Source organism: Balaenoptera ricei, chromosome 1 (assembly GCF_028023285.1).
Source record: "Balaenoptera ricei isolate mBalRic1 chromosome 1, mBalRic1.hap2, whole genome shotgun sequence".
Taxonomy (NCBI): Eukaryota; Metazoa; Chordata; class Mammalia; order Artiodactyla; family Balaenopteridae; genus Balaenoptera; species Balaenoptera ricei.
This window is the reverse complement of record NC_082639.1, coordinates 44,303,680-44,329,234: the sequence shown is the minus strand read 5'-3', so window position 1 is coordinate 44,329,234 and position 25,555 is coordinate 44,303,680. Positions and strand designations below refer to the sequence as shown.

Sequence of the window (25,555 nt, the reverse complement as noted above, 5' to 3'; positions counted from 1 at the left end):
TATAAACAATAATGAACAACTCAAAATTTTTAAGCAAAAAAAAAAATGAATGGTCATAATTATATTTTTAGAAAGACCAATTATGTGATAATGTAAAAGAATTAGGATGGTATTTGATGGGAGTGAGATGGGGCAAGAGATTATTAATGATTTTAATGATGAGAAATGAAAGTTTAAACTGACAGAACACGGTAGCTGAATGGACTAGGGGAAAGAACTGAGGAAAAAGGTGTATAAGATGATTCACAAGTTCCCAGTTTGAGTTGGGCTATGCTACTAAGATAGGAAAAAGGAAACCCCAATATTCAAGGCTTTGAGAAGGAACTTATTACATTTATTCAACAAATATCAAGTGCTCAAGGTATGCAAAGTGCTATGCTACATGCTGAGAATGGTGAATGAGACAGACATAGCTCCTGCCATCTTGGGGTTTATGTACATCCTAGAAGGAGAACACAGATACAAAAGAATATAAAACAAGCAGAATACTACTAACATTAAAAATGTATTAAGTGTTCTAAAGGAAACAAACAAGAATATAATATAGGGGTGGGGAAAAGGAGGAGGAGGACAAGAATTTTCTGTCTCTTGGTGAGGTATGAGGAGGCGACATTTAAGCTGAGACCAAAAGGATATGAAAAGCAAAGGCAGCTGTCATTCCAGACACGAGGAGCTAAAGACCGGATATGGGAAACAGCTTGGCTTTTTCTGTGAAATGAGAGAAAACCAGTGTGGCTGAAGCACAGCTGGTGAAGGGGATACCAGCATCTGACAGGTCAGAGACAGAGGCAAGAGTCAGACCTTGCAGGCCAGGGTAAATAATTGGCATTTTATCCTAAGTACAAGGAGAAGCCTTTAAAGAGTGGCAGAGGTGTAGACAGATCTGATTAAGGTATGAGAGGACTGCTCTCTGCTGTGTGGCAAAGCTTGGCGAGGGGCAGAATTGGAGGTAAGGAAACCACTTGGGAGACCAGGGGAGAAGTAAGAGAAAGGTGTCAATGACAGGGGCTAGGAGGAAAAGAACGTTTGATATATGTATTTTGAAGACAGAAAATGTGTCAACAGAATCAAGGGTAGAGGGAGGAGGAATGAAAAATGACTCCTAAGTCACTGAACAACTAGGAAGATTTTGAGATGGGAGGAAATGGCAGTGTAGCAGATGCTGTGATGTGACACCAGATCACATTTAGAGATAAAGGACTTACTACCTGAACTGCTGGGAAAGCCACCAACTGACAGCCCTCATCTATGGGGACTGCATCAGCTGAAAAGAACTGCTTCACCCATGGTCATACCACTTTCCCATGGAAACCCATAGCCCAAGACTGTGTTGGGAGGTATAAAGATCCAGCCCTCACGCCCTAATGCAACACAGATCTGAGTAGTTATTCCACCTTCAGGACTTCCCATAAGATCAGCTGATGTCTTCTCAGTTCTACATATTTTAAATCTAAAAGACTGAAGCATAAACATTTGGAATTAATCAGCATAGAGACAGTATTTAAAACCATGGGAATGGATGACATGAGAATGTAAGAAGAAAAGGAACAAGGATCAAGTACCAAAAAGCATCTATATTTAAGATCAAATAGCAGAATGAGGAATAATAGCCATGATAATAACTAACAGTTTTTGAATGTTCTGAACATTTTAGATATACTAACTCCCTGAATCCTCATAAAACCCAACGAAGTATGTATTATTATTAGTCATACTTTACAGATGAGATGAGGCATAAGGAACTTAAGTAACTGGCCCATGGAAATGGTGGCAAACCCAAATAGTCTGGCACCAAAGCCAGAACTCTTACCCTTTCTGTACTACCCTTCAAGGGAAACTAGACGAGCAGACAGATAAGCAGCAGCCACTGAGGTAGAAGAAAACTAAAAGAATATGATGATTCAGCAGCCCAGAGAAGAGTTATAAGATATGTAAGAGGCATCCTGGATATGTGGTCTGGAGCTTAGAATAAAGACCTGCACTGGAAACTCTGGGAAATTCAAGTAGAAGTGGTAGCTAAACCAAACAAAATTACCCAGGTAGTGTACAAAGTGAGAAGGGTACCCAAGACAGAAACTTGAGGAACATAAAACATTTAATGTATATTCAGAGAAACAGAGGCATACAAATGAAATTGTGGAATAGTAATCAAGGATAAAATAAAAAAACAGAAAAACAAAGTACTCTAAACCAGGAAAGTTGAGAGTAATAAACATTAAGTCATACATACAAGAACCCCTGATGATTTAATAAATCTAGGAAGGTAACAATCATCTATGGCCACCAAAAGTGAAAACTAACCAGGCAATCAGACTTTATTAACACCCTTAAGAAGTATAGGGCACTACCAAACATCAAACCTGAATCTGATCAAGCCTCTACCTCTAATTTCCAATTTATAGGAATTACAAGGATCAGAGAAACATGTCAAATCACTGCAGTCAAACAATGGTAAAGTCCAGATTGTAGGACACTTTACAAAACAAATGACCAGTTTCTTTAAGAAAAAAGAAAATAACTGGAAAATCCCAAAACGCATGGAGATTAAACAACACACTTCTAAATAACATGAGTCAAAGAAAAAATCTGAAGAGAAACTGAAAAATATTTTGAATTAAATGAAAATGAAAACACAACTTATCAAAATCTATGGGATGCAGCAAAGGCAGTGCTTAGAGGGAAAGTTATAGCCCTGAATGCATATATTAGAAAAGAAAGATCTAAAATCAATAATCTAAGTTCCCATTTTAGGAAACTAGAAAAAGAAGAACAAATTAAATTCAAAGTAAGCAGAAGAAAAGAAATAAGAATTAGAGCAGAGGGAGTAACATCAGCAACATGGCAGAGTGGAACACTACCATGGTCTCTCCCCTTCAATCTACAACCAATAAAACATCCATCCACAATGCACATATAAACAGCTCATACAACTCAATATCAAAAAAACAAACAACTCAATTTAAAAATGGGCAAAGACCTGAAAAGACATTTCTCCAAAGACATGCATATGCCCAACAGGCACATGAAAAGATGCTCAACATCCCTAATCACCAGGGAAATGCAAATCAAAACCACAATGAGATGTCACTTCATACCTGTCAGAATGGCTATCATCAAAAAGAACACAAATAACAAATGTTGGCGAGAATGTGGAGAAAAGGGAACCCTCATATGCTGTTGGGTGGGAATGTAAATTGGTACAGCTACTGTGGAAAACATCATGGATGTTTCTCAAAAAAACTGAACTACCATATGACCAGCAATTCCACTCGCGGGTATATATCCGAAGAAAAAATGAAAACACTAATCTGAAAAGATACATACATCCCAGTGTTCACAGCAGCATTATTTACAACTATCAAGACACAGAAGCAGGGCTTCCCTGGTGGCGCAGTGGTGAAGAATCCGCCTGCCAATGCAGGGGACAGGGGTTCGAGGTCTGGTCCGGGAAGATCTCACATGCTGTGGAGCAACTAAGCCCGTGCACCACAACGACTGAGCCTGCACTCTAGAGCCCACGAGCCACAACTACTGAAGCCCACACGCCTAGAGCCTGTGCTCCGCAACAAGAGAAGCCACCACAGTGGGAAGCCCGTGCACTGCAACAAAGAGTAGCTCCTGCTCTACGCAACCAGAGAAAGCCCGTGCGCAGCAACAAACACCCAATGCAGCCAAAAATAAATAAATAAAATTAAAAATAAAAAAAAAGATATGGAAGCAACCGAAGTGTCCATCAACAGATGAATGGATACCAGCCTTACAACAAATGTTAAAGGAACTTCTCTAGGCGGGAAACACAAGAGAAAAAAGACCTACAAAAACAAACCCAAAATAATTAAGAAAATGGCAACAGGAACATACGTAAAGATGAATGGATAAAGAAGGTGTGTATATGTATGTGTGTGTGTGTGTGTGTGTGTATATATATATAACATTTATATTTATATATTACATTTTTATATATAATTTTTATATTTATATATTTTATATATTTATATTTATATAAAATGGAATACTACTCAGCCATAAAAGAGAACAAAATTTGCCCATTTGCAGCAACATGGATGGATTCAGAAAGCATGATGCTAAGTGAAATCAGTCAGACAAAGAAAGACAAATACTGTATGATATCACTTATATGTGGAACCTAAAAAAAATACAACAAACTAGTGAATATAACAGAAAAGAAAAAGACACACAGATATAGAGAACAAACTAGTGATTACCAGTGTGTGTATGTGGGCAATAACAGAGGTAAGGGACTGGGAAGTACAAACTACTGGTGTAAAAAAGGCTACCAAGATGTACTGTACAACACAGTAAATATAGCCAATATTCTGTAATAACTGTAAATGGACTATAACCTTTAAAACTTGTATACAAATTTGAAAATTAAAAAAATAAATAAATAAAGAGGATGAATGATGGACCAAAAAAACCCTATTATCAAAATGGCAAGAAATAAGTACTGGCAAGGATGTGGGAACCCTCATACACTGTTAGTGGGAATGTAGATTGGTGCAGTCACTATGGAAAACAGTACGGAGAGTCCCACAAAATTACAAATAGAACTGCTATATAATCTAGTTATCCCACTTCTGGGTAGTTATCCAAAGAATACAAAAACATTAATTCAAAAAGATACATGTACCCCTATGGTCATTGCAGCACTGTTTACAATAACAAAGATATGGAAACAACCTAAGTGCCCATCAACAGATGAATGGATAAAGAAGATGTGGAATATATACAATGGAATACTACTCAGCCATTAAAAAAAATGAAATCTTAGCATTTCTGACAACATGGATGGACCTTGACGGTATTATGCTCAGTGAAATAAGTCAGAGAGAGAAAGACAAATACTGTATGATTTCACTCTTATGTGGAATATAAACAAACAAAATATGAAAACTAAACCAAACAGAAAGAAACATGTAGATAGAAAAAACAGAGTAGTGTTTATCAGACAGGAAGAAGTTGGGGGGAGAGGGCAAAACAGGTAAAGGGGATCAACTGTATGGTGACAGAGGAAACTAAATTTTTAGTGGTGGGTACACCGTATTTCTACACAGAAGTAGAAATATATTCTGTACATGTGAAACTGATAATGTTATAAACCAATGTTACCTCAGATCAATAAAGGAAAATCAACAAAACCATAAGCTGGTTCTTTGACAACACCAATAAAATCAGTAAGACTCGGGCTTCCCTGGTGGCGCAGTGGTTGAGAATCTGCCTGCCAATGCAGGGGACACAGGTTCGAGCCCTGGTCTGGGAGGATCCCACATGCCGCGGAGTAGCTGGGCCTGTGAGCCACAGCTACTGAGCCTGCGCGTCTGGAGCCCGTGCTCTGCAACAGGAGAGGCTGCGATAGTGAGAGGCCCGCGCACCGCGATGAAGAGTGGCCCCCACTTGCCGCAACTGGAGAAAGCCCTCGCACAGAAACGAAGACCCAACACAGCCATAAATAAATAAATAAATTAATTAATTAATTTTTAAAAAAATCAGTAAGACTCTAGCCAGACTAAAATAAAGAGACAAATTACTAATATCAGAAATGAGAGAGAGGACATCACTACAGATCTCATGGACATTAAAAGGATATGATGGGCTTCCCTGGTGGTGCAGTGGTTGGGAAGCCACCTGCAAATGCAGGGGACATGGGTTCAAGTCCTGGTCTGGGAAGATCCCACATGCCGCGGAGCAGCTAAGCCTGTGCACCACAACTACTGAGCCTGCACTCTAGGGCCCGTGTACCTCAACTACTGAGCCCGTGTGCCACAACTACTGAGCCTGCACTCTAGAGCCCATGAGCCACAACTACTGAGCCCGCATGCCACAGCTACTGAAGCCCGTGCTCTTGGAGCCCATGCTCCACAGCAAGAGAAGCCACCACAATGAGAAACCCATGCACTGCAACGAAGACCCAATGCAGCCAAAAATAAATAAATTTTTTAAAAAAAGGATATGAAAGGAATACTATGAACAGCTCTATGCCCACAAGTTTGATAACCTAAATTAAATGGACCAAATCCTTGAAAGGCACAATCTACCAAAACTCACACAAAAGAAATAGACAATGTGAATGGGTCTATATCTATTAAAGAAATTGAATCAATAATTAATAACCTTCCAAAACAAAAAGCACCTGGATGGGTTCACTGGTGAATTCTACCAAACATTTAAGGAAGAAATTGTACCAGTTCTCTACAATTTCTTTCAGAGCATAGTAGCACAGGGGATACCTCCTAACTCATTCTTTGAGGCCAGCATTACCCTAACACCAGAACCACAGAGCACCTGGGACTTTCCTGGTGGAGCAGTGGATAAGACTCCACACTCCCAATGCAGGGGGCCCAGGTTCAATCCCTGGTCAGGGGACTAGATCCCACATGCATGCCGCAACTAAGAGTTTGCAACCCACAACTAAGGAGCCTGCCTGCCGCAACTAAGACCTGGTGCAACCAAATAAATAAAAAAAAATAAAAAATAAAAAACAAACCACAGAGCTACTATGAAAGAAAACTATAGACCAATATCTCTCATGAACACAGATGCAAAAATCCTCAACAAAAGAAAACTATAGACCAATATCTCTCATGAACACAGATGCAAAAATCCTCAACAACAACAAAAAAACCTCAACAAAATATTAGCATATCAAATCCAACAATGCATTTTTTCTTGGGGTGGGGGGGGCTGCATTGGGTCTTCGTTGCTGTACACGGGCTTTCTCTAGTTGCAGCGACCAGGGGCTGCTCTTCGTTGCGGTGTGCAGGCTTCTCATTGCAGTGGCTTCTCTTGTTGTGGAGCACAGGCTCTAGGCATGCAGGCTTCAGTAGTTGTGGCATGCGGGCTAAGTAGTTGTGGCTCATGGGCTTAGTTGTTCCGCAGCATGTGGGATCTTCCCAGACCAGGGCTTGAACCCGTGTCCCCTGCATTGGCAGGCAGATTCTTAACCACCGTGCCACCAGGGAAGTCCCAACAATGTATTTTAAAAGTACATGTTAAAAAAAAAAAAAAAAAAAAAAGTACATGTATATACCATTTAGCATAAATAACAAAAAGGATTAAAAAACTATTTTCTATACAGAAAAACTACAAAAGATTGATGATTAAATAGGAGATTAAAACAATTATAAACCAACTAGATCTAACACAAATCCACAGAACAGCTCACCCAATAATGGCAGAATATATAGTCTTCTCAAATGCACTTGGAACATTCTCCAAAATAGAGCATATATTGGGCCAAAAAACAAATCTCAATAATTTTTTTAAAACTGAAGTAAAACAAAGTATGTTCTCAAAGTACAGTTAAATGAATTTAAAAATCAATAACAAAGAAATCTGAAATTCAGAAGTATTTGGAAATTAAACAATATATTCCTCAAAACCCAGTGGGTCAAAGAAGAAATCAAAAGGGAAAAATTAGAAAATAATTTGAGATGAATGAAAAATAAAGACAACATACAAAAACTTACAGGATGCAGCTAAAGCAGTGCTTGAAGGAAATTTATAGCTCTAATTGCATATATTTAAAAAAGAAGCTCTCAAATCAATAACCTAAATTTCTACCTTAAGACACAGGAAAAAGAAAAGCAAACCAAACAGAAAATGAGCAGGAGGAAGAAAATAATAAAAATTATAATGAGAATTAATGAAATGGAGGACAGAAAAGAAAATAAAGTAAAAAAAAAAAAAATCAATGAAATCAAAAGATGGCTTTTGAAAAGATCAACAAAATTGACAAAAGTTAGCTCAACTGACCAAGAAAAAAACAGAAGTCAAATTTCTAGAATGAGAATTGAAAGGGACAGAACTACTGACCTTGCAAAAATAAAATGAATTGTAAAAAAATATCATGAACAGACTGTATGCTGATAAATCAGATAATTTAAATTAAATGGGTAAGTTCACAGAATAACACAAACTACCAAAGCTACTGAAGAAGAAACAGACAATATGAATAGACCTATAACAAGTAAATAGATTGAATTCATCATCAAAAACCTATCCACAGAAAGAGGCCAAGAGGGCCTCACTGTTTAATTCTACCAAACATTTAAAGAATACATACCAATTCTTCACAAACTCCTCTAACAAAAAAGAGAGAACACCTCCCAATTCATTGAGGCCAGTTTTATCCTGATGCCAAAAATCCATATAAAGAGATCACAAGAACAGAATATTACAGACCAAAATCCTTTAAAATTATGGATGCAAAAATCTTCATCAAATTACCAGCAAACTGAATCTAGTAATATACAAAAAGATTTATACAATGTGACCAAGTGGGATTTATCCCAGAAAAGCATGGATTGATTAACATCCAAAAGCAAATTAATGTAATATACCACATTAAAAGAATAAAAAACAAAACCCACGTGAACATTTTAACAAATGCAGAAAAAGCTAACACTCTCTTCCTGATGAATACATTCAACAAACTAAAATAGAAGGGAACCTCCTCAGCCTGTTAAGGGCAATTACAAAAAACCCAAAGCTAACATCATTCTTAATGGTAAAAGACTAGATGCTTTCCCCCTAAGATCAGGAAAAGAAAAGGGTGAATGTTTCAGTACTTCAACTTTGTACTGGAGGTTCTAGCTAGGGAAGTTGGACAAGAAAATCAAATAAAAGGCATCCAGATTGGAAAGGAAGAAGTAAAACTATTTCCATTTGCAGATGACATGATCTTGTATACAGAAAATTCTAAGAAATTCTTTAAACAATTAGAACGCATAAATTAATTCAGCAAGTTTCCAGGGTATATGATTAACATAAAAAATTAATTGTAGGGACTTCCCTGGTGGTCCAGAGGTTAAGACTCCATGCTTTCAATGCAGGGGGCACGGGTTTGATCCCTGGCTGGGGAACTAAGATCCTACATGCTGCACAGCACAGCCTAATAAAAATTTTTAAAATAATTTTAAAAAATCAATTGTATTTCTGTACACTAAAAATGAACAATCCAAAAATGAAATTAAGAAAGCAATTGTGTAACTGCATCAAGAATAAAATACTTAGAAATAAATTTAACAAAGATGTAAACTTATACCCATAAATTAGAAAACATTGTTGAAATAAATTAAAGATCTATTTTAAATAAATAGAAAGCTCTCCCATGCTCATGTTTTAAGGATTTCAGATTGTTAAGATGGTAAAACATTGGTGAAAATCACTAAAGATAATCTAAATAAATAGAAAGACATCATATTCATGGATCAAAAGACTTAATGCTGTTAGGATGGCAATAATCCCCAAATTGATTATACATATTTGATGCAATTCCTATTCAAATCCCAGCTGAACTGTTTGTAGAAATTGACAAGTCAATTCTCAAATTCACATGGAAATATCAGAAACCCAGAATAACCAAAACAATCCTGAAAAAGGTGAACAAAGTTGGAAGACTCACACTTACCAATCTCAAAACTCACTACAAAGCAAACAGTAATCAAGCTACTTGGTACTGACATAAGGATAGACACATCGATCAATGGAATAGAATTGAGAGTACAAAAATAAACCCATACATCTATGGTCAACTGATTTTCAACAAGGATGCCAAGACTATTGAACACAAAAAGAACAGTCTTTTTAACAAATAGTGCTGGGACAACTGTATAGCCACATGCAAAATAATGAAGCTGGACCCTTAACACCTCATGCCAAAAATTATTTCCAAATGGACCAAAGTACTAAACATAAGAGTGAAAGCAATGAAACTCTTAAAAGAAAATATAGGTGTAAAATCTTTAGGACTTCGCAATGGCTTTGGCAATGGATTCTTAGATATGATACCAAAAGCATAAGCAACAAAAGATAAATTGGACTTCATCAAAATTAAAAACTTTTGTGAGTAAAAGGACACTATCAACAAAGTGAAAAGACAATCTATAGAATGGGAGAAAATAACTGAAAACCATGTTTGATGAGGGACATATCTTACAACTCAATAATAAAAGACAACCTAATAAGAAATAGGCAAAAAATCTGAATAGAGCCTTCTCCAAAGAGAATAAACAAATGGCCATCAAGGACATGAAAAAATGCTCAATATGATTAGCCACTAGGGAAATGCAAATCAAAATCACAATAGATGCCACTTCACATCCACCAGGATGGCTATCAGAAAGTCAGATAACAAGTTTTGGTGAGGATGTGGAGAAATTTAAACTCTTGTAACACTGCTGGTGGGAACATAAAATGGTGCAGCCACTTTGGAAAAGAGTTTGGAAGTTTCTCAAAAAGTTAAACACAGAGCTACCATTTAATCCAGCAATTCCACTCCTGGGTATACACCCAAAAGAAATAAAAACATATGCCCACACACAAATGTGTACACTAATGTTTACAGTAGCATTATTTATAATAGCCAAAATGTAAAAACAACCCAATGTTCAACTGAGAAATGAACAAAAAGGGGTATATCAATACAGTGGAATATTATGCAGCCATAAAAATTCAGTAGTGATTGATGTTACAACATGGATGAACCTTGACAATACTATGTTGAGTGAAAGAAGCCAGACACAAGAGGCCACATGTTGAATGATTCCATTTATATTAAATGTTCAGAAAAGGCAAGTCCATACAGGTAGAAAGTAGATTATGACTGCTTAAAATTAAGGTGGGATGGATAAGGAGATTTTTTTTAAGGTGATGAAAATTGACTGTGATGATGGCTGCACGAATCTGTGAATATACTAAAAAAAATAACTGAATTGTATACTTTAAATGGATGAATTATACAGTGTGTGAATTTTATCTCAATAATGTGTTACCCCCAAAAAATTTTCATTAAGAAAAAACTGTAACATCACAAATTAAACATAGCTCTTTGAAAGCCCCACTACAACAGGAGGTAAAGGAAAAAAATTTAAAGGTTCATATTCACAAAGAAATGAATGGGAGATGAGACTATAGCAACAGCAGGGCAAGCCTAGACGCAAGACAATTTCCATCAAGGGATCCCAGAAAGATTTGGAGAACCAACCTCCACACAAATAAAATGGGAATAACTTCTATATTTCTCACCAGGTTGTTGTGAGGAGCAAAACAGGAATTATATGTGAAAGTGCTTTTCAAATAGTAAAGTGCTATAAAAGTACACTATAAAGGAGCCTTATCATTACCTTGCCAAGTCATGACCCCAACGAATTGATCAGCTAACTCCTGAGGGAAACTCCAATGCTCCGGAAGACAAAGTGTTCCATCAGATCTTTCAGAACACAATTTCTCCAGGTTAGCAACCAGGACGTTCAGGCAGATGTTGACCAAAGAGTAGGGAGATGCCTCCTCCTAGCAAACAAACCCCCAAACAAATTTGTTAGAACACATCTATAAAAATACAACATAGGAGTGGTCATGCCATACATCAAACTACTTAATGAGGATATCTTAAGATACATTTTCCTCACTCTAATGATTTATATGTAATGAAACTACCTTATTCCAACTATTAACTGAATGGAAGACTTTTATCTGTTGTAGCTTCTGTTGTATGTTTAAAAAAAATTAAGTTCTCTCAACCCTTCACTTATCTCCTGTTCTGTGCCAGCCACTGAAAATACAGGGATGAGTAAGATATAGTTCTAATCCTTTTGGAGCTAACAGTTTAGTGTGGAATACATCCAATAAATCTGACAATTTCATACAACATAAGGGACTAATCAAGCAGAAATCACATGGCCATTCATTCAACAGAATTTATTGAATGATTACTACATGCCAGAGGATAAGAATGCCTGCCTATTCCCACCCTCATAAGTGTTCACACTGTAAAAGGTTGCTATACCCAGGAGGCTGTAGAAGAATTAGAAATGACAGATGTAAGACATCTTCTCTAAGACACGGGCATTTGTTCATTCTACAAATATTTGAGGGACTTCCTGGTGGTCCAGTGGCTAGGACTCCATGCTCCCAATGCAGGGGCCCTGGGTTCGATCCCTGGTCAGGGAACTAGATCCCACATGCCTCAACTAAGAGTTCGCATGTTGCAACTACAGATCCCACATGCCGCAACTACGACCCAGTGCAGCCAAATAAATAAATAAATAAATAACTTTTAAAAATATGTATTTGAAAGGTATGGCACTCAGACACGAAGAGAGAGTGATAAGCCAGAGATTGCATTTTTGTCAAAGGTTTCAACATGCAATACATTCACTGACCTCCACCTCACTTTTAACTGCTTAAATTCCCTCCACAGTCCGAAGTATAAATTACTCCTTTACAAATATCCTCAACTCCTTGTTCCCTCTCCTCCATCACACTCTAAGACATTCTCCTGGAAGAACTTTACTATTCACCTTTTTCATGGCAACACTCAGCAGCTCATCATCTATGAAGAGGGGAAGAGGGGACTTCCCTGGTGGTCCAGTGGTAAAGAATCCACCTTACAATGCAGGAGACCTGGGTTCGATCCCTGGTCAGGGAACTAAGATCCCACATGCCACGGGGCAATTAAGCCCACGCGCCACAACTACTGAGCTCGCACACCTCAACTAGAGCCCACGTATCCCAAACTACAGAGCTCACGTGCCCCAAACTACAGAGCCCACGCACCCTGGAGCCTGCGGGCCACAACTAGATAGAAGCCCGTGCACCACAATGAAAGATCCCACATGCCTCAATGAAGACCCTGCGTGCCGCAACTAAGACTCGACACAGCCAAAAATAAATAAATAAATATTTTTTAAAAAAAAGAAGAGGGGAAGAGTCACACAACATAGTATGTCATGGAAAATTCATAAACATTAACTTCAAATGAGCCCTCAGTAGCTGGAAATCCTTCAAGGTCTCTTTAGACAGGGCACTTTCTCACCATGGGGCAAGAATTATTTCATGCCTTCTACTTGTTCCTCAAACCCATTTCATGCTGGTAACAGAATCTGACTCACTTCAGTGAGAAAAATGAAGACACCTCACCATCAAATTTAGTTTGGAACTGCATGCATCTTTTCCTTGGTCTCCTCTTATATGGAAAACATGTACCTCCTTGCAAAGACCAACACTTCCACGTGTGCTGGCTGGATTTCATCCCTCCTGCCTTGGCCCCTCCTGTTATTTCTTCATTCATGCACATCTTCAAACTCTCCTTCTCAAATGGATCATTCTTTTTCTTTTTTGGCCAGGCCACACAGCTTGTGGGATCTTAGTTCCCTGAGCAGGGACTGAACCTGAGCCCAGGCAGTGAAAGCACAAAGTCCTAACCTCTGGACCACCAGGAAATCCCCATCAAATGGATCACCCTTTTTTTTTTTTAAAATAAATTTATTTATTTATTTATTTTTGGCTACATTGGGTCTTCATTGCTGTGGTGGGCTTTCTCTAGTTGCGGTGAGCGGGGGTTTCTCTTCATTGTGGTGTGCGGGCTTCTCATTGCGGTGGTTTCTCTTGTTGCGGAGCACGGGCTCTAGGCACACGGGCCTCAGTAGTTGTGGCACGCGGGCTTCAGCAGTTGTGGCACGTGGGTTCAGTAGTTGTGGTTCATGGGTTCTAGAGCACAGGCTCAGCAGTTGTGGCGCACGGACTTAGTTTCTCTGCAGCATGTGGGATCTTCCCAGACCAGGGCTCGAACCCGTGTCCCAGGCATTGGCAGGCGGATTCTTAACCACTGTGCCACCAGGGAAGCCTCTGGATCACTCTTAACATACAATTTATGCTCTATTATTTGCCTTAAAAACAAAAGCCTTCTGTTGACCCCCACATCCTCTTCAACCACATTTCTTCAGTAAGCTTACTCTGCACGCTGTAATCACTATCCTGTTATTCATTTTTGTTTTTCTTTTAACTGCGGTATAACTTACATATAGCAAAAAAATTACTTTTTGGTGTACAGTTAGTTCAACGAGTTTTGACTGATGCATATAGTCATGTACTACCACCATAATAAAGATATAGAACAGTTCCATGACCCAAAAAATTCTCTAGTGTCCCTTTGCAGACAATCCCTCCCACCAACCCCAAGCAACCACTTATCTTCATTCTGTCCCCAGTGTTCTGCCTTCTCCAAAATGTCATATAAATAGAATCATTAAGTAATTGGGCCTTTTGAATCTGACATCTTTCATTTTGCATAATGCATTTAACACAGATTCATCTGTGTTGCTGCATGTTTTTGTAATTTGTTCCTTTTTATTGCTGAGAAGAATTCCACTGCAATGAATATACCACAATTTCTTTATTCACCAACTGAAGGGCATTTGGATTACTTGAAGTTTTTGACAATTTTGAATAAAGCTGCTATAACTATTCACAAAGTTTTGTGGGAACATAGTTTTCATTTTTCTTGGGTAGTTACCTAAAAATGGGATTCCTGGGTCCCTAGAATTCAACACTTCCTACGTGTTAACCATGTATTTAACTTTACATAAGAAAGTGCTAACCCGTTCTTACAATGTGGCTGTACTATTTTGCATTCCCAAAAGAACATATGAGAGTTTCAACTGCTCCAAATCCTCGCCATGTCAGAATTCATGTCAGAAAGGAGACAAGGAAGCAAAAAAATTCCCTGAAACAGTCTCAGCAGACTTTTACTTGGGTCTCATACCCAGAATTGGTTCATATGCCCATGTGAAAATGAAAATTATGCTTCGTGTGGGTAATTTCTGTAGATCTATCTTCCAGGTTACTATTTCTTTATTCTGTGGCATTTAGTTCTTCACTGTCTAATTGTATATTGTTCTTCTTTCATTTTTATTTCATCTTTTATTTCTTTAATAAATTTTATATACACTTATTTTATACTGTTTCAATAATACCATTTTCTGAAGTCTCTGGGAATCTAATTCTGTTAGTTATTGATTCTGTTGATTTTTTTTTTTAAGATTTTTTTTTTTAATGTGGACCATTTTTAAAGTCTTTATTAAATTTGTTACAATATTGCTTCTGCTTTACGCTTTGGTTTTTTGGCTGTGAGGCATGTGGGATCTTAGCTCCCTGACCAGGGATTGAACCTGCACCCCCTGCATTGGAAGGCGAAGTCTTAACCACTGGACCGCCAGGGAAGTCCCTCTGTTGATTCTCAATCATAGAGGTTCATGTTTTATAATTTAAGATTGTGAGCTAATTTTTTTTTTTTTTTTTTTTTAGGCCACGCATCACGGCATACAGGATCTTAGTTCCCCAACCAGGGATCGAACCCATGCCCCCTGCATTGGGAGCGCACAGTCTTAACCACTGGACTGCCAGGGAAGTCCATGAGCTAATCTCTAGTGAGAGTTTACTGTAGACTCCTGTGAGGCCTGGGTAGAAGATACGTCACATCAGAGAGATTATGCTAAATGCTACTTACCTTGGGGCATCACCAGGGGCCATTTTGATAATTTCTCAGCTACACATTTCTTGAACCAAGCTAGAAATGTCAGTTAAAACCCTTAGTCTGTATGAGGACAGACCTGTGATAGCAAATTTTTAGGACATATCTTTCTCACTCAAAATCCAAGCCAAAACTGACAAGCTTCCCTGTTTCCCTTTCCCATAAGCAGATTTTTTTAGACCTACCATTTCTCTGAAGTATGACCAGCCTTTGTTAACCCATGTTTACATATACACATATATATATATATGTATATATTACAGTTCACAGTCTCCATTCAAACTTCCCGCCAGCTTTTGGCAAAGGTCTAGTCTCTAATCTTTGGTTATTTTAGGGCCTGCTTACAGTGGTGATTTCCAGCTTCTTTGAATTGGGTGGGGATGTTGGGGATTTTCCTTAGTTTGCATTGGAAAGTGTTTGTTACATTTTATCCAGAATATTTCCTTTTAACACTTTATGACATTATTTGCCATATTATTGGACATGGCAGCCTCATTTTTAAAATGCAGTAAAGGGGACTTCCCTGGTGGCCCAGTGGTTAAGACTCCATGCTCCCAATGCAGGGGGCCCGGGTTCAATCCCTGTCAGGGAACTAGATCGCACATGCATGCTGCAACTAAGAGTTCACATGCCACAACTAAGGAGCCCACGTGCTGCAACTAAAGACCCAGCACAACCAAATGAATATATTTTTTAAATACAGTAAAGATTAAATCCATATAAAAGATGTTTAGAACATATGTAAAATATTTAAATAATATAAAATATAAAACAATATAAATATTTTTAGATATGGGGATATATGTATATGTATAGCTGATCCACTTTGTTATAAAGCAGAAACTAACACACCATTGTAAAGCAATTATACTCCAATAAAGATGTTAAAAATAAATAAATAATAAAAAATAAAAAGAACTTGAACACAGTAAAAAATATATATATATAAATATTTTTAAAACATTCTTGTATTCACCACATAGCTTAAATAGAATATACCAAAGTTTTGAAGTTCCTTATACACCCTTCCCTGATGCTACTTCTCATCCCTTCACCCAGAGGTAATCATTATCCTGAATACTGTTTAGCTCTGCATGTTTTTGAACTTTATATAAATAGAATTATACTACAGTATTCTGTTACTTGTTTTTGTTTTATAAATCAGTAGCATGTTTTAGAGATCGATTTCCCACCAAGACCACTAATGACTAATGACTCTGCCTCTATAATATCTAACTACTGATTACATGATTCTAAATATTATCTATAAATCCAATGAATTCTAGATTACTACCTCCAGGTCAGATCTCTCTTTAAGCCACAGTGTTAGATAACCAGTTGTCTCCTTGACATAGCTACTTAACTGTGCCACAAATACTTCAAACTCACCATGTATGAAACTGAACTTCCCCGGTCTTTCCCTACTCAGTAAACAGCATCACATCTATTCAGCTGCTTAATCTTTACTGACATTTCCTTATCCTTAAACAACATCCCACACAAGACAGACATCCAATAAGTTAGCAAATCCTGTTGGTTCTACTTGTGCCAGACATCTTCCATTTGCTACCTACCTCACCCCCAGACCCAGTCCTTAATCTTCTCTACCTCTACTGAGGTGACTTGTGTGGAATCACTACAGATAATTTCCCCAGCTCTTCCTCTTTTAAAGTACCCTGGGCTGGCTATGTCTCCCTCATCACTCCTCTAAAATCAGTCCTCTCTCCTTGCTACTGACTAAATGTTTGCATTCTTCTGAAGTTCTTTTTTTTAAATATTTATTTATTTATTTGGCTGCAACAGGTCTTACTTATGGCATGCGGGATCTTCATTGCCGCCTGCAAGATCTTCATTACAGCATGCGGGATCTTTAGTTCCGCATGTGAGATCTTCAGTTGAGGCCAGTGGGATCTTCACTTGCGGCATGCAGGCTCTTAGTTGCAGCATGCGGGATCTAGTTCCCTGACCAGGAATTGAACCCAGGCCTCCTGCATTGGGAGCGTGGAGTCTTAACCACTGCACCATCAGGAAAGTCCCCCCAAAATTCTTATGTTGAAATCTAACCTCTAATTTGATGATGTTTGGAGGGAGGAACCTCAGGAAGTCATTAGGTCACAAGGGTGAAGCCCTCACTGAATGGAATTAGTGCCCCTGTAAGAGAGACCCCAGAGAGTTCCCTTGTCCCTTCTGCCATGTGAGAACACAGCAAAAAGATGTATACGAACCAGGAATTGGGCTCTCACCAGACACAAAATCCCCCAGCACCTTGATCTTGGACTTCCTAGCTTCCAGAACAGTGAGAAATAAATTTATGTTGTTTATAAGTCACCCAGTCTACAGTATTTTAGTTATAGCGGCCCAAATGAACTAAGATATTCCTTCTGAGAGGTCCTTTGGGCCTAGGGGTGGCAATAGCTACTGTTACTGGACATTGAGTAGTATATTATTGTCGTTTTCCATACCTGTCCCTTATCTTTGGAAGTAGTCCCTTAATTAAACTCTCATTAAATTACCCCTATTCTGAGTGTGTCATCTATTTCCTGCTGTGAGTATGACTGTTAAACCTCCCAAATAAATTTCTAGTTCATCCCCTTCTTTCTAGCTCCACTACTAATTTCTAATCCAAGTCACTACCATATTTTTCCTAGAATACTAAAAAACTCCAAATTAGTTTCTCTACTTTCACTCTTAATCCTTTTCCAATCCACCTCTACCTAGAGTTTAGACTCATCATTTCTAAAATATAAACAGTACTATATAACTCTCCTAATGAACATGTTTTAATGGGTACAAGGTAAAAAAACAAAACAAACAAAAAGCTGCATTTTATATACAACCAACAATTAATTGGAAAATTAAATTTAAAAAATTTACAATAGCATTTTTGTTTTGTTTTGATTTGATTTTTGGCCACACCATGTGGCATGCGAGATCTTAGTTCCCCGAACACGGATCAAGCCCGTGCCCCCTGTGCTTGGGAGCGCAGGGTCTTAACTGCTGGACTGCCAGGGTAGTCCCTACAATAGCACTTTAAAAACCTCAGGGGGGACTTCCCTGGCGATCCAGTGGTAAAGAATCTGCCTTCTAATGCAGGGGACCAGGGTTCGATCCCTGGTCAGGGAACTAGGATCCCACCTGCCGAGGGGCAACTAAGCCCGCATGCCACAACTACTGAGCTCGAGTGTCTCAACAAGAGAGCCCGCGTGCCCCAAACTACAGAGCCCACATGCCCTGGAGTCTTCGTGCCACAACTAGAGAGAGAAAACCTGCGTGCCACAACTAGAAAGAAGCCCGTGCACCGCAATGAAAGATCCCGCATGACTCAATGAAGATCGTGTGTGCTGCAACTAAGACCCAATGCAGCCAAAAATAAATAAATAATAAATCTTTAAAAAAATAAATGAACAAAAATTAAAAAATTAAAACCTCAGGGAATTCCCTGGTGGTCCAGTGATTAGGAGCATGTACTTCCACTGCTGGGAGCATGAATACAATCCCTGATCAGGGAACTAAGGACCCACATGCCACAAGGCATGGTCCCCCCTAAAAAAAAAATCTGTTTTAAAAACCTCACATATAGGCCTGACTCAGGAAGACAACAAAAATCTAAACACGATAGTATCCATAAAGTTTATCTTACAATAAAATATGGTAAGAATCAGGAGAGAAAATAAAATTAGTCAACAGAAACAGACCCAGGGAATTCCCTGGAGGTCCAGTGGTTAGGAGTCCATGCTTTCACTTTCACTGCCTAGGGTGCGGGTTCAATCCCTGGTCAGGGAACTGAGATCCCACAAGCTGCGCAATGCCAGGAAGGGAGGGAAGGAGGAAGGAACCCCGAAATAACATAATTAGCAGACAAAAACTTTAAAACAGATATTATAATTCATGGATATAGAGGAGAATATGAATATAATGAGGGAATAAATATGCAATCTCAACAGAGAAGTGCAAGATCTGAAAAAGACCCAAATGGAACTTCCAGAGTTGAAAAATACATTATTTAATGTAAACAACACATTAGATGATATTATCAACAGATTAGATACTACAAAATTAAAGATAAGTGAAGTTGAAGGTAGTGCAATAGAAACTATCTAAACTGAAACAGAAAAAGTCTGGGGGGAAAAAAAGCGGAGAAGCACAGAACCCCAAGGGACAATCTTAAGCAGTTTAATACAAATGTATAATTGAAACTCTAGAAGAGAGGAGTTACTGGGGAAGAAAAAATATTTTAAGAAATAATGGTCAAGGAGGACAATGTCCTACACTTGGAATCTATGAAATTATTTTACAGTTTAATATTTATTGAATTACACAGTTAATTCACCAGGTACAAAGAACAATAAACTTAATAGCTTTCTTTTTTAAAAAGTCAAAAAATATTGACATTAGATACAAAATATAAACCCACTGATCCCAGAAGCAAAAATGGACCCAAAGTGAAATAAACAAAAGATACCACAGTATAATAAATGTCTAGAAACCAACAATAAAGAGAAAAACCTTAAGACTTGGGGAGGGGGGGAACCAGAGGTAATGTGGACACAGTTTTTTAAAAAAAAGAAGTATGACCACTGAATTTTCATCAGAAGCAATACTAGCCAGAAGACAATGAAATAACATTTTTAGGGACTTCCCTGGTGGGCCAGCAGTTAAGACTCCAGGCTCCCAATGCAGGGGGTCCAGGTTTGATCCTTGGTCAGGGAACTAGATTCCACGTGCCGCAACTAAGAGTTCGAATGCCACAACTAAAGATCTCGCACACCACAACAAAGATCCTGCATACCACAACTAAGACCCAGTGTAGCCAAATAAATAAATAAATATCAAAAAAAAAGAAAAACTAAGCGCAATGAAAATATCTTTCAGAAATAAAGGTAAAATAAAGATATTTTCAGACTTTTTTTCTTATTTCCTAATTCTTTTAAGAAATAACTGATTGATCAAAGAAAAAGTAAAAACAATATATTGTGCAATTTCTAACATGGAGAAGTAAAATGTATTATTTCAAAAGTGCAAAGTACAGGAAAGAGGGGAGAAAATGAAAGAATACTGTTGTAAGGTGAAACGATATATTTAAAAGTAGACTGTGGTAAGTCAAACGTGTATATTTTAAAACCTGGAGCTGTGACTCTCAAACTTAGGACCCCTTTATACTCTTAAAAATTGTATTACATCTATCAACATTTACTGCATTAAAACTAAGAAATCTTTAAAATATGTATTAATTCATTTAGAAATAATAAAAGTTAAAAAAAAATCAAATGTTGACACAAAGAACATTTTTTTTTTTTTTGGCCACACCACGTGGCTTGCAGGATCTTAGTTCCCAGACCAGGGATTGAACCCTGGCCTCAGCAGTGAAAGAACCAAGTCCTAACCACTGGACGTCCAGGGAATTCCCAAGAAAGAACATTTTTTTAAAACAGCTATATTTTCAAAAAGAATTTTTAAAAGTTTAGTGACAACGGCAGCACTGTTTTACATTTTTGCAAATTTCATTAATGTGTGGCTTAATGAAAGAGAATGCAGTCTTAGAGACCCCAGAAGTCTTGAGTCCACATTTAAAAAACTGCTATCTGAGTGACCATTAAAGAGAGTGTGGGGGGGTGGGAAAGGAGAGGAACAGAACTAGTAAGTCAACAGAAGAGATAAAATGAAACTTTAAAAATACTCAACTGAGGGAATTCCCTGGCAGTCCAGTGGTTAGGACTCCGTGCTTTCATTTCTGAGGGCGCAAATTCAATCCCTGGTCGCAGAACTAAGGTCCCGCAAGCTGCGCAGCACGGCCAAAAAAAATATATGTATATACTCAATTGAAAAGAAGCCAGGCAAAGGAGAAACACAACAACAAACACATAGGACAAATAGAACACAAACAGCAACTTAAACACAACAATTTTGATAATTATATTTACTCTAATTTAAAAGGCACAGATTGTCAAACGGGATTAAAAAAGCAAGCCTGCTGTTTACAAGAGATGGGCTTTAAACAACACAGGGTTGTTTAACAAACACTAATCATAAGGACACTGTAGTAACTATGTTAATTTCAGGAAAAGAATATTATCAGAAATCAAGATGGACATTTCATAATGATAAAAGGATCACTTCATCAAGAAGACATAATTCCTAATGTATATGCACTTACTAACAACTTCAAAATTCATAAAGTAAAAACTGAAAGAATAAAAAGAAAAATCGACAATTATAGTTGGAAATTAACACTTGTCTTCAGCAACTGATAAAAACAAGTAGACGGAAAATGAATAAGAATATAGATTAACACTGGGAAATCCCTGGCAGTCCAGTGGTTAGGACTCTGCGCTTCCACTGCAGGGGGCACAGGTTGGATCCCTGGTAGGGGAACTAAGATCCTGCATGACACACTGCGTGGCCAAAAAAAAAAAAAAAAAGAATATAGATTAACATTCTCAATCAACTTGACCTGACATTCATAGAATACTATACCCAACTACAGAACACATACTCCTTTTAAGTGCACATGAACATACACCAAGATAGATCATATCTGAGCCATAAAACAAATCTCAGTAAATATAAATGGACTGAAATCATAGAGCATGTTTTCTGACAACAATGTATTTGCATTAAACAAAAAGATATGTGGAATATCCCCAACTATTTGGGAATTAGGCAGTACACTTCTAAATATCCCATGGGTCAAAGAAGGACTCTTAACAGTAATTATAAAATATTTTTAACAATATATCAAAATTTATGAGCATTTCCCCCATGAAGTAGATATAGTTTAAAACCTTCCCTCAGGGGGGAGGGATAAATTGGGAGTTTAGGATTGACATAACACACTACTATATTTAAAATAGATAACCAACAAGGACCTACTGTATAGCACAGGAAACTCTGCTCAATATATTCTGTAATAACCTAAAGGGGAAAAGAATTTGAAAAAGAATAGATACATGTATATGTATAATTGAATCACTTTGCTGTACACCTGAAACTAACACAACATTGTAAATCAACTATAGTCCAATATAAAATAAAAATTAAAAAAAAAATCCCCCAAAGAAATTAAAGTCTCAACGGCTTCACTGGTGAATTCTGTTAAACATCTAAGGAATAAATAATACCAATATCCCACAAACTCAAAAAACTGAATAGGGCACACTTCCCAACTCATATTTTAAGGCCAACATTATCTAGATACTAAACAGATACATTTTTTTTTTTTTGCCCGTGCCACGTGGCTTGTGGGATCTTAGTTCCTCGACCAGGGATCAAACCCGGGCCCACAGCAGTGAAAGCACAGAGTCCTAACCACTGGACCACCAGGGAATTCCCAGATAAAATATTTCTAAAGAGCAATTTCCCTCATAAACATGGACATAAATAATATTTCAAAAATATTAGCAACAGAATTCTTCAATATATAAAAATAATACATCATGACCAGGTGGTGTTTATTCCTAGAATGTAAAGTTAAATTCACAATCAATAAAATTCACCACATTAACACAATAAAGAACAAAAACATCTTATTAAATGCTGAAAAAGCATTTAACAAAATTCAACACACATTCATGATTTAAAAAAACAAAAACAAAAAACTCAGCAAACTAGGAATAGAAGAAAAATTCCTTAATTTGACAAAGGGCATCTAACGGAAAAACCTGTAGCCAGTATCATACTAGGAGGTGAAAGATCTAGAACAATACAAAGATGTCTATTCTCACCACTTCTACATTCTACAAAAGGTCCTAGAAAATGCATTTTAAAAAAAAGAAAAGAAAAAGAACAGACTGGAAGGGAATAAGTAAAGCTGTCTTTATTTGCAGATGACAGATTGTAAAGAAAATCTTAAGAAATCTTAAAAAAACTGGAGAAAATAGGTGGCTTTAGCAAAGTTGTAGGATACAAGATCAATATACCCCCCCCAAATTATAAACTTTAAAAAAATATTTACAGTACTATCAAAAACAGGGATAAATTTAACAAAATATGTAAAAGACCTTTCCACCAAAAACTACAAAACACTGCTAAATAAAATTAAAAACAGCATAGAGAAATATATCTAAAGGAAAAGTATTCATGCACTGTACAACTTTTAAAATTAATTAAGAATAAAATCTTAACCAAAAAAACGAGTGTACATAGTACAGTATGGAACCAGACAGAAAATGGATTAGTCTGATCACTTTTCTAAAGAAAACCTTGTTTTTCAATTCCAGTCAGCGCCAACAAAAAATGTGCTTGACACACTGTGCTAGTACATACATTAAAAACGCAGCTTTTCCATTAGCTACAAACAAATTTACAAATTATTTAGGTAGCTTTTAAAAGTGAGTCCAAAAGGGTCTACAGGAATACAGGCTAGATCTTTGAAGGGCACAAAAGCCAACACGGCGTCAGCGTGTAAAGTACAACCTCAATCTGGATATTTCCTTACCCCCCCATACTAATTGTGGGTTGAGCGTTCATTAGATTTTGAGTTTTAAGAGCGGTAGCCCTGGGGCTTCCCTGGTGGCGCAGTGGTTGAGAATCTGCCTGCCAATGCAGGGGACGCGGGTTCGAGCCCTGGTCTGGGAAGATCCCACATGCCGCGGAGCAACTCGGCCCGTGAGCCATAACTACTGAGCCTGCGCGTCTGGAGCCTGTGCTCCGCAACAAGAGAGGCCACGATAGTGAGAGGCCCGCGCACCGCGATGAAGAGTGGCCCCCGCTTGCCACAACTAGAGAAAGCCCTTGCACAGAAACGAAGACCCAACACAGCCATAAAAATAAATAAAATAAAAAAAAAATTAAAAAAAAAAATTAAAAAAAAAAAAAAAAGAGCGGTAGCCCTTGGGATGTTGTAGAACATGGAGTCTGACATCAGAACAACTGATGTCAGGTTCCAGATCATGAGCAAGTCAAGGAAGGGTTCTCAATTTCCCTATACACCAGTAAAATGCCTACCAAAAAATCCGAGATTACTCTAGAAATGCAATACCTGACACACAGTAGGCGCCAAATACAAACTCTTTTGGTTTGCATTTTGCTCAATTTAGTCTAACAGGCATTCCGAAGGAAAAGAGGGGGAAACAAACACGTGGAATTTAAGGAATTTCAGTCTTCGGGGTTCCAGTTCCCCCCGCCGGGCTCAGAAGGTCTTCCTGTTAACGACCCCGGGACCGACAGGTCACAGCCTCTGGGAAGCAACAGGTCCCCAACACACGTGGGGGAACGGTCGAAGTTTGAGGCATTTGGGTGCATCATGACAAAAAGCGCCACCGTCTACTACGGGCCAAGCCTAAAGCCATGCCCAGCACTTACGTCTAAATTTACACCACCCTGCAAAATAGCTGCCGCCCTCGCAGGCACAGGTGAGCATCAGAGACCTGAGCAGGGGACTCGCCCAGGGTCACGCGGGAGGGGGGGACTCATCCCGCCGCTCCTCCTCTCAGCCGCGCAGGGTCTGCTCGCTCGGCTCAAAGGCTGGGACGCCCTGGGGGGAAAATTCCTCTCCGACATGCACTTCTCATAAAAGACAGAAGCCCGGCAGGGGCTCAGCCTCTTCAGACTTTACCCCCGCGTCGGTCAAACGAGCCAACAAGTGCCTCAGCACAGTCCCCGACGACTCGCCGCGCTCGCCTGGGGCCTGGCGTCCCGCCTAGGCTCGCGTTCCCCCCTCCCCCTCCCCGGTGCTCACCTGCACCACGCCGCAGCCCAGGACGTCCTTCTGAGCATTCGGAGGGACGATGGTCCGGGGCGAGAGGCCTGGGTGCAAGAAGTGAACCATGGCGACCCCCGCCGGCTACGCGTCGAGAGGAGAGCGGCCGTCGAGCGGGGCCCGGATCCCGCGAGAGGTGGTCTCGACCGGTACCGGAAAGCAGCTGAACAGCGCCCCTCAGCTGCCCCTGCGGAAGGTTTGGGCTTTTGAAACGCTCGGCGTGGCGACGCGCACTCGCCCGCCGCAGACCCCGCCCCCAGGACGGCCTTCCCCACCCACACCGGGGCCGACCACCATTCCATGCCTTGAGGGCCCAACCGCCCTCCTTTCGCCTTCATGACGCCCCAGAGACCAACCTTAGGCCTCCCGAACCACTCACCCAACTCCTACACACCGCTCTGAGACCGTCTCCCTCCAACCGACACCATAGGGCTAGGTACCACATTCCTGTCGCCGTTCAAAGACACGGCCACCGACCAGCTCTGTGGAGTTGGGAAATAGAATATGGTGGGCCCTCCGTGTCCCCA

At 38.9% G+C, this 25,555-nt stretch overlaps 1 protein-coding gene across 1 annotated transcript in view; it reads right to left on the bottom strand.

Annotated features, from left to right (window-relative positions):
* ZYG11A (zyg-11 family member A, cell cycle regulator) overlaps window positions 1-25,097 on the bottom strand; it is a 61,824-nt gene extending 36,727 nt beyond the window's left edge. The window contains exons 1-2 of the mRNA XM_059898576.1: window positions 25,008-25,097; window positions 11,145-11,310 (exon numbers count right to left, since the gene is read on the bottom strand). Of these exons, the coding sequence (XP_059754559.1) occupies window positions 11,145-11,310; window positions 25,008-25,097 (256 nt within the window). The remainder of the gene's footprint in view (window positions 1-11,144; window positions 11,311-25,007) is intronic.
* Window positions 25,098-25,555: the final 458 nt, after the last annotated feature.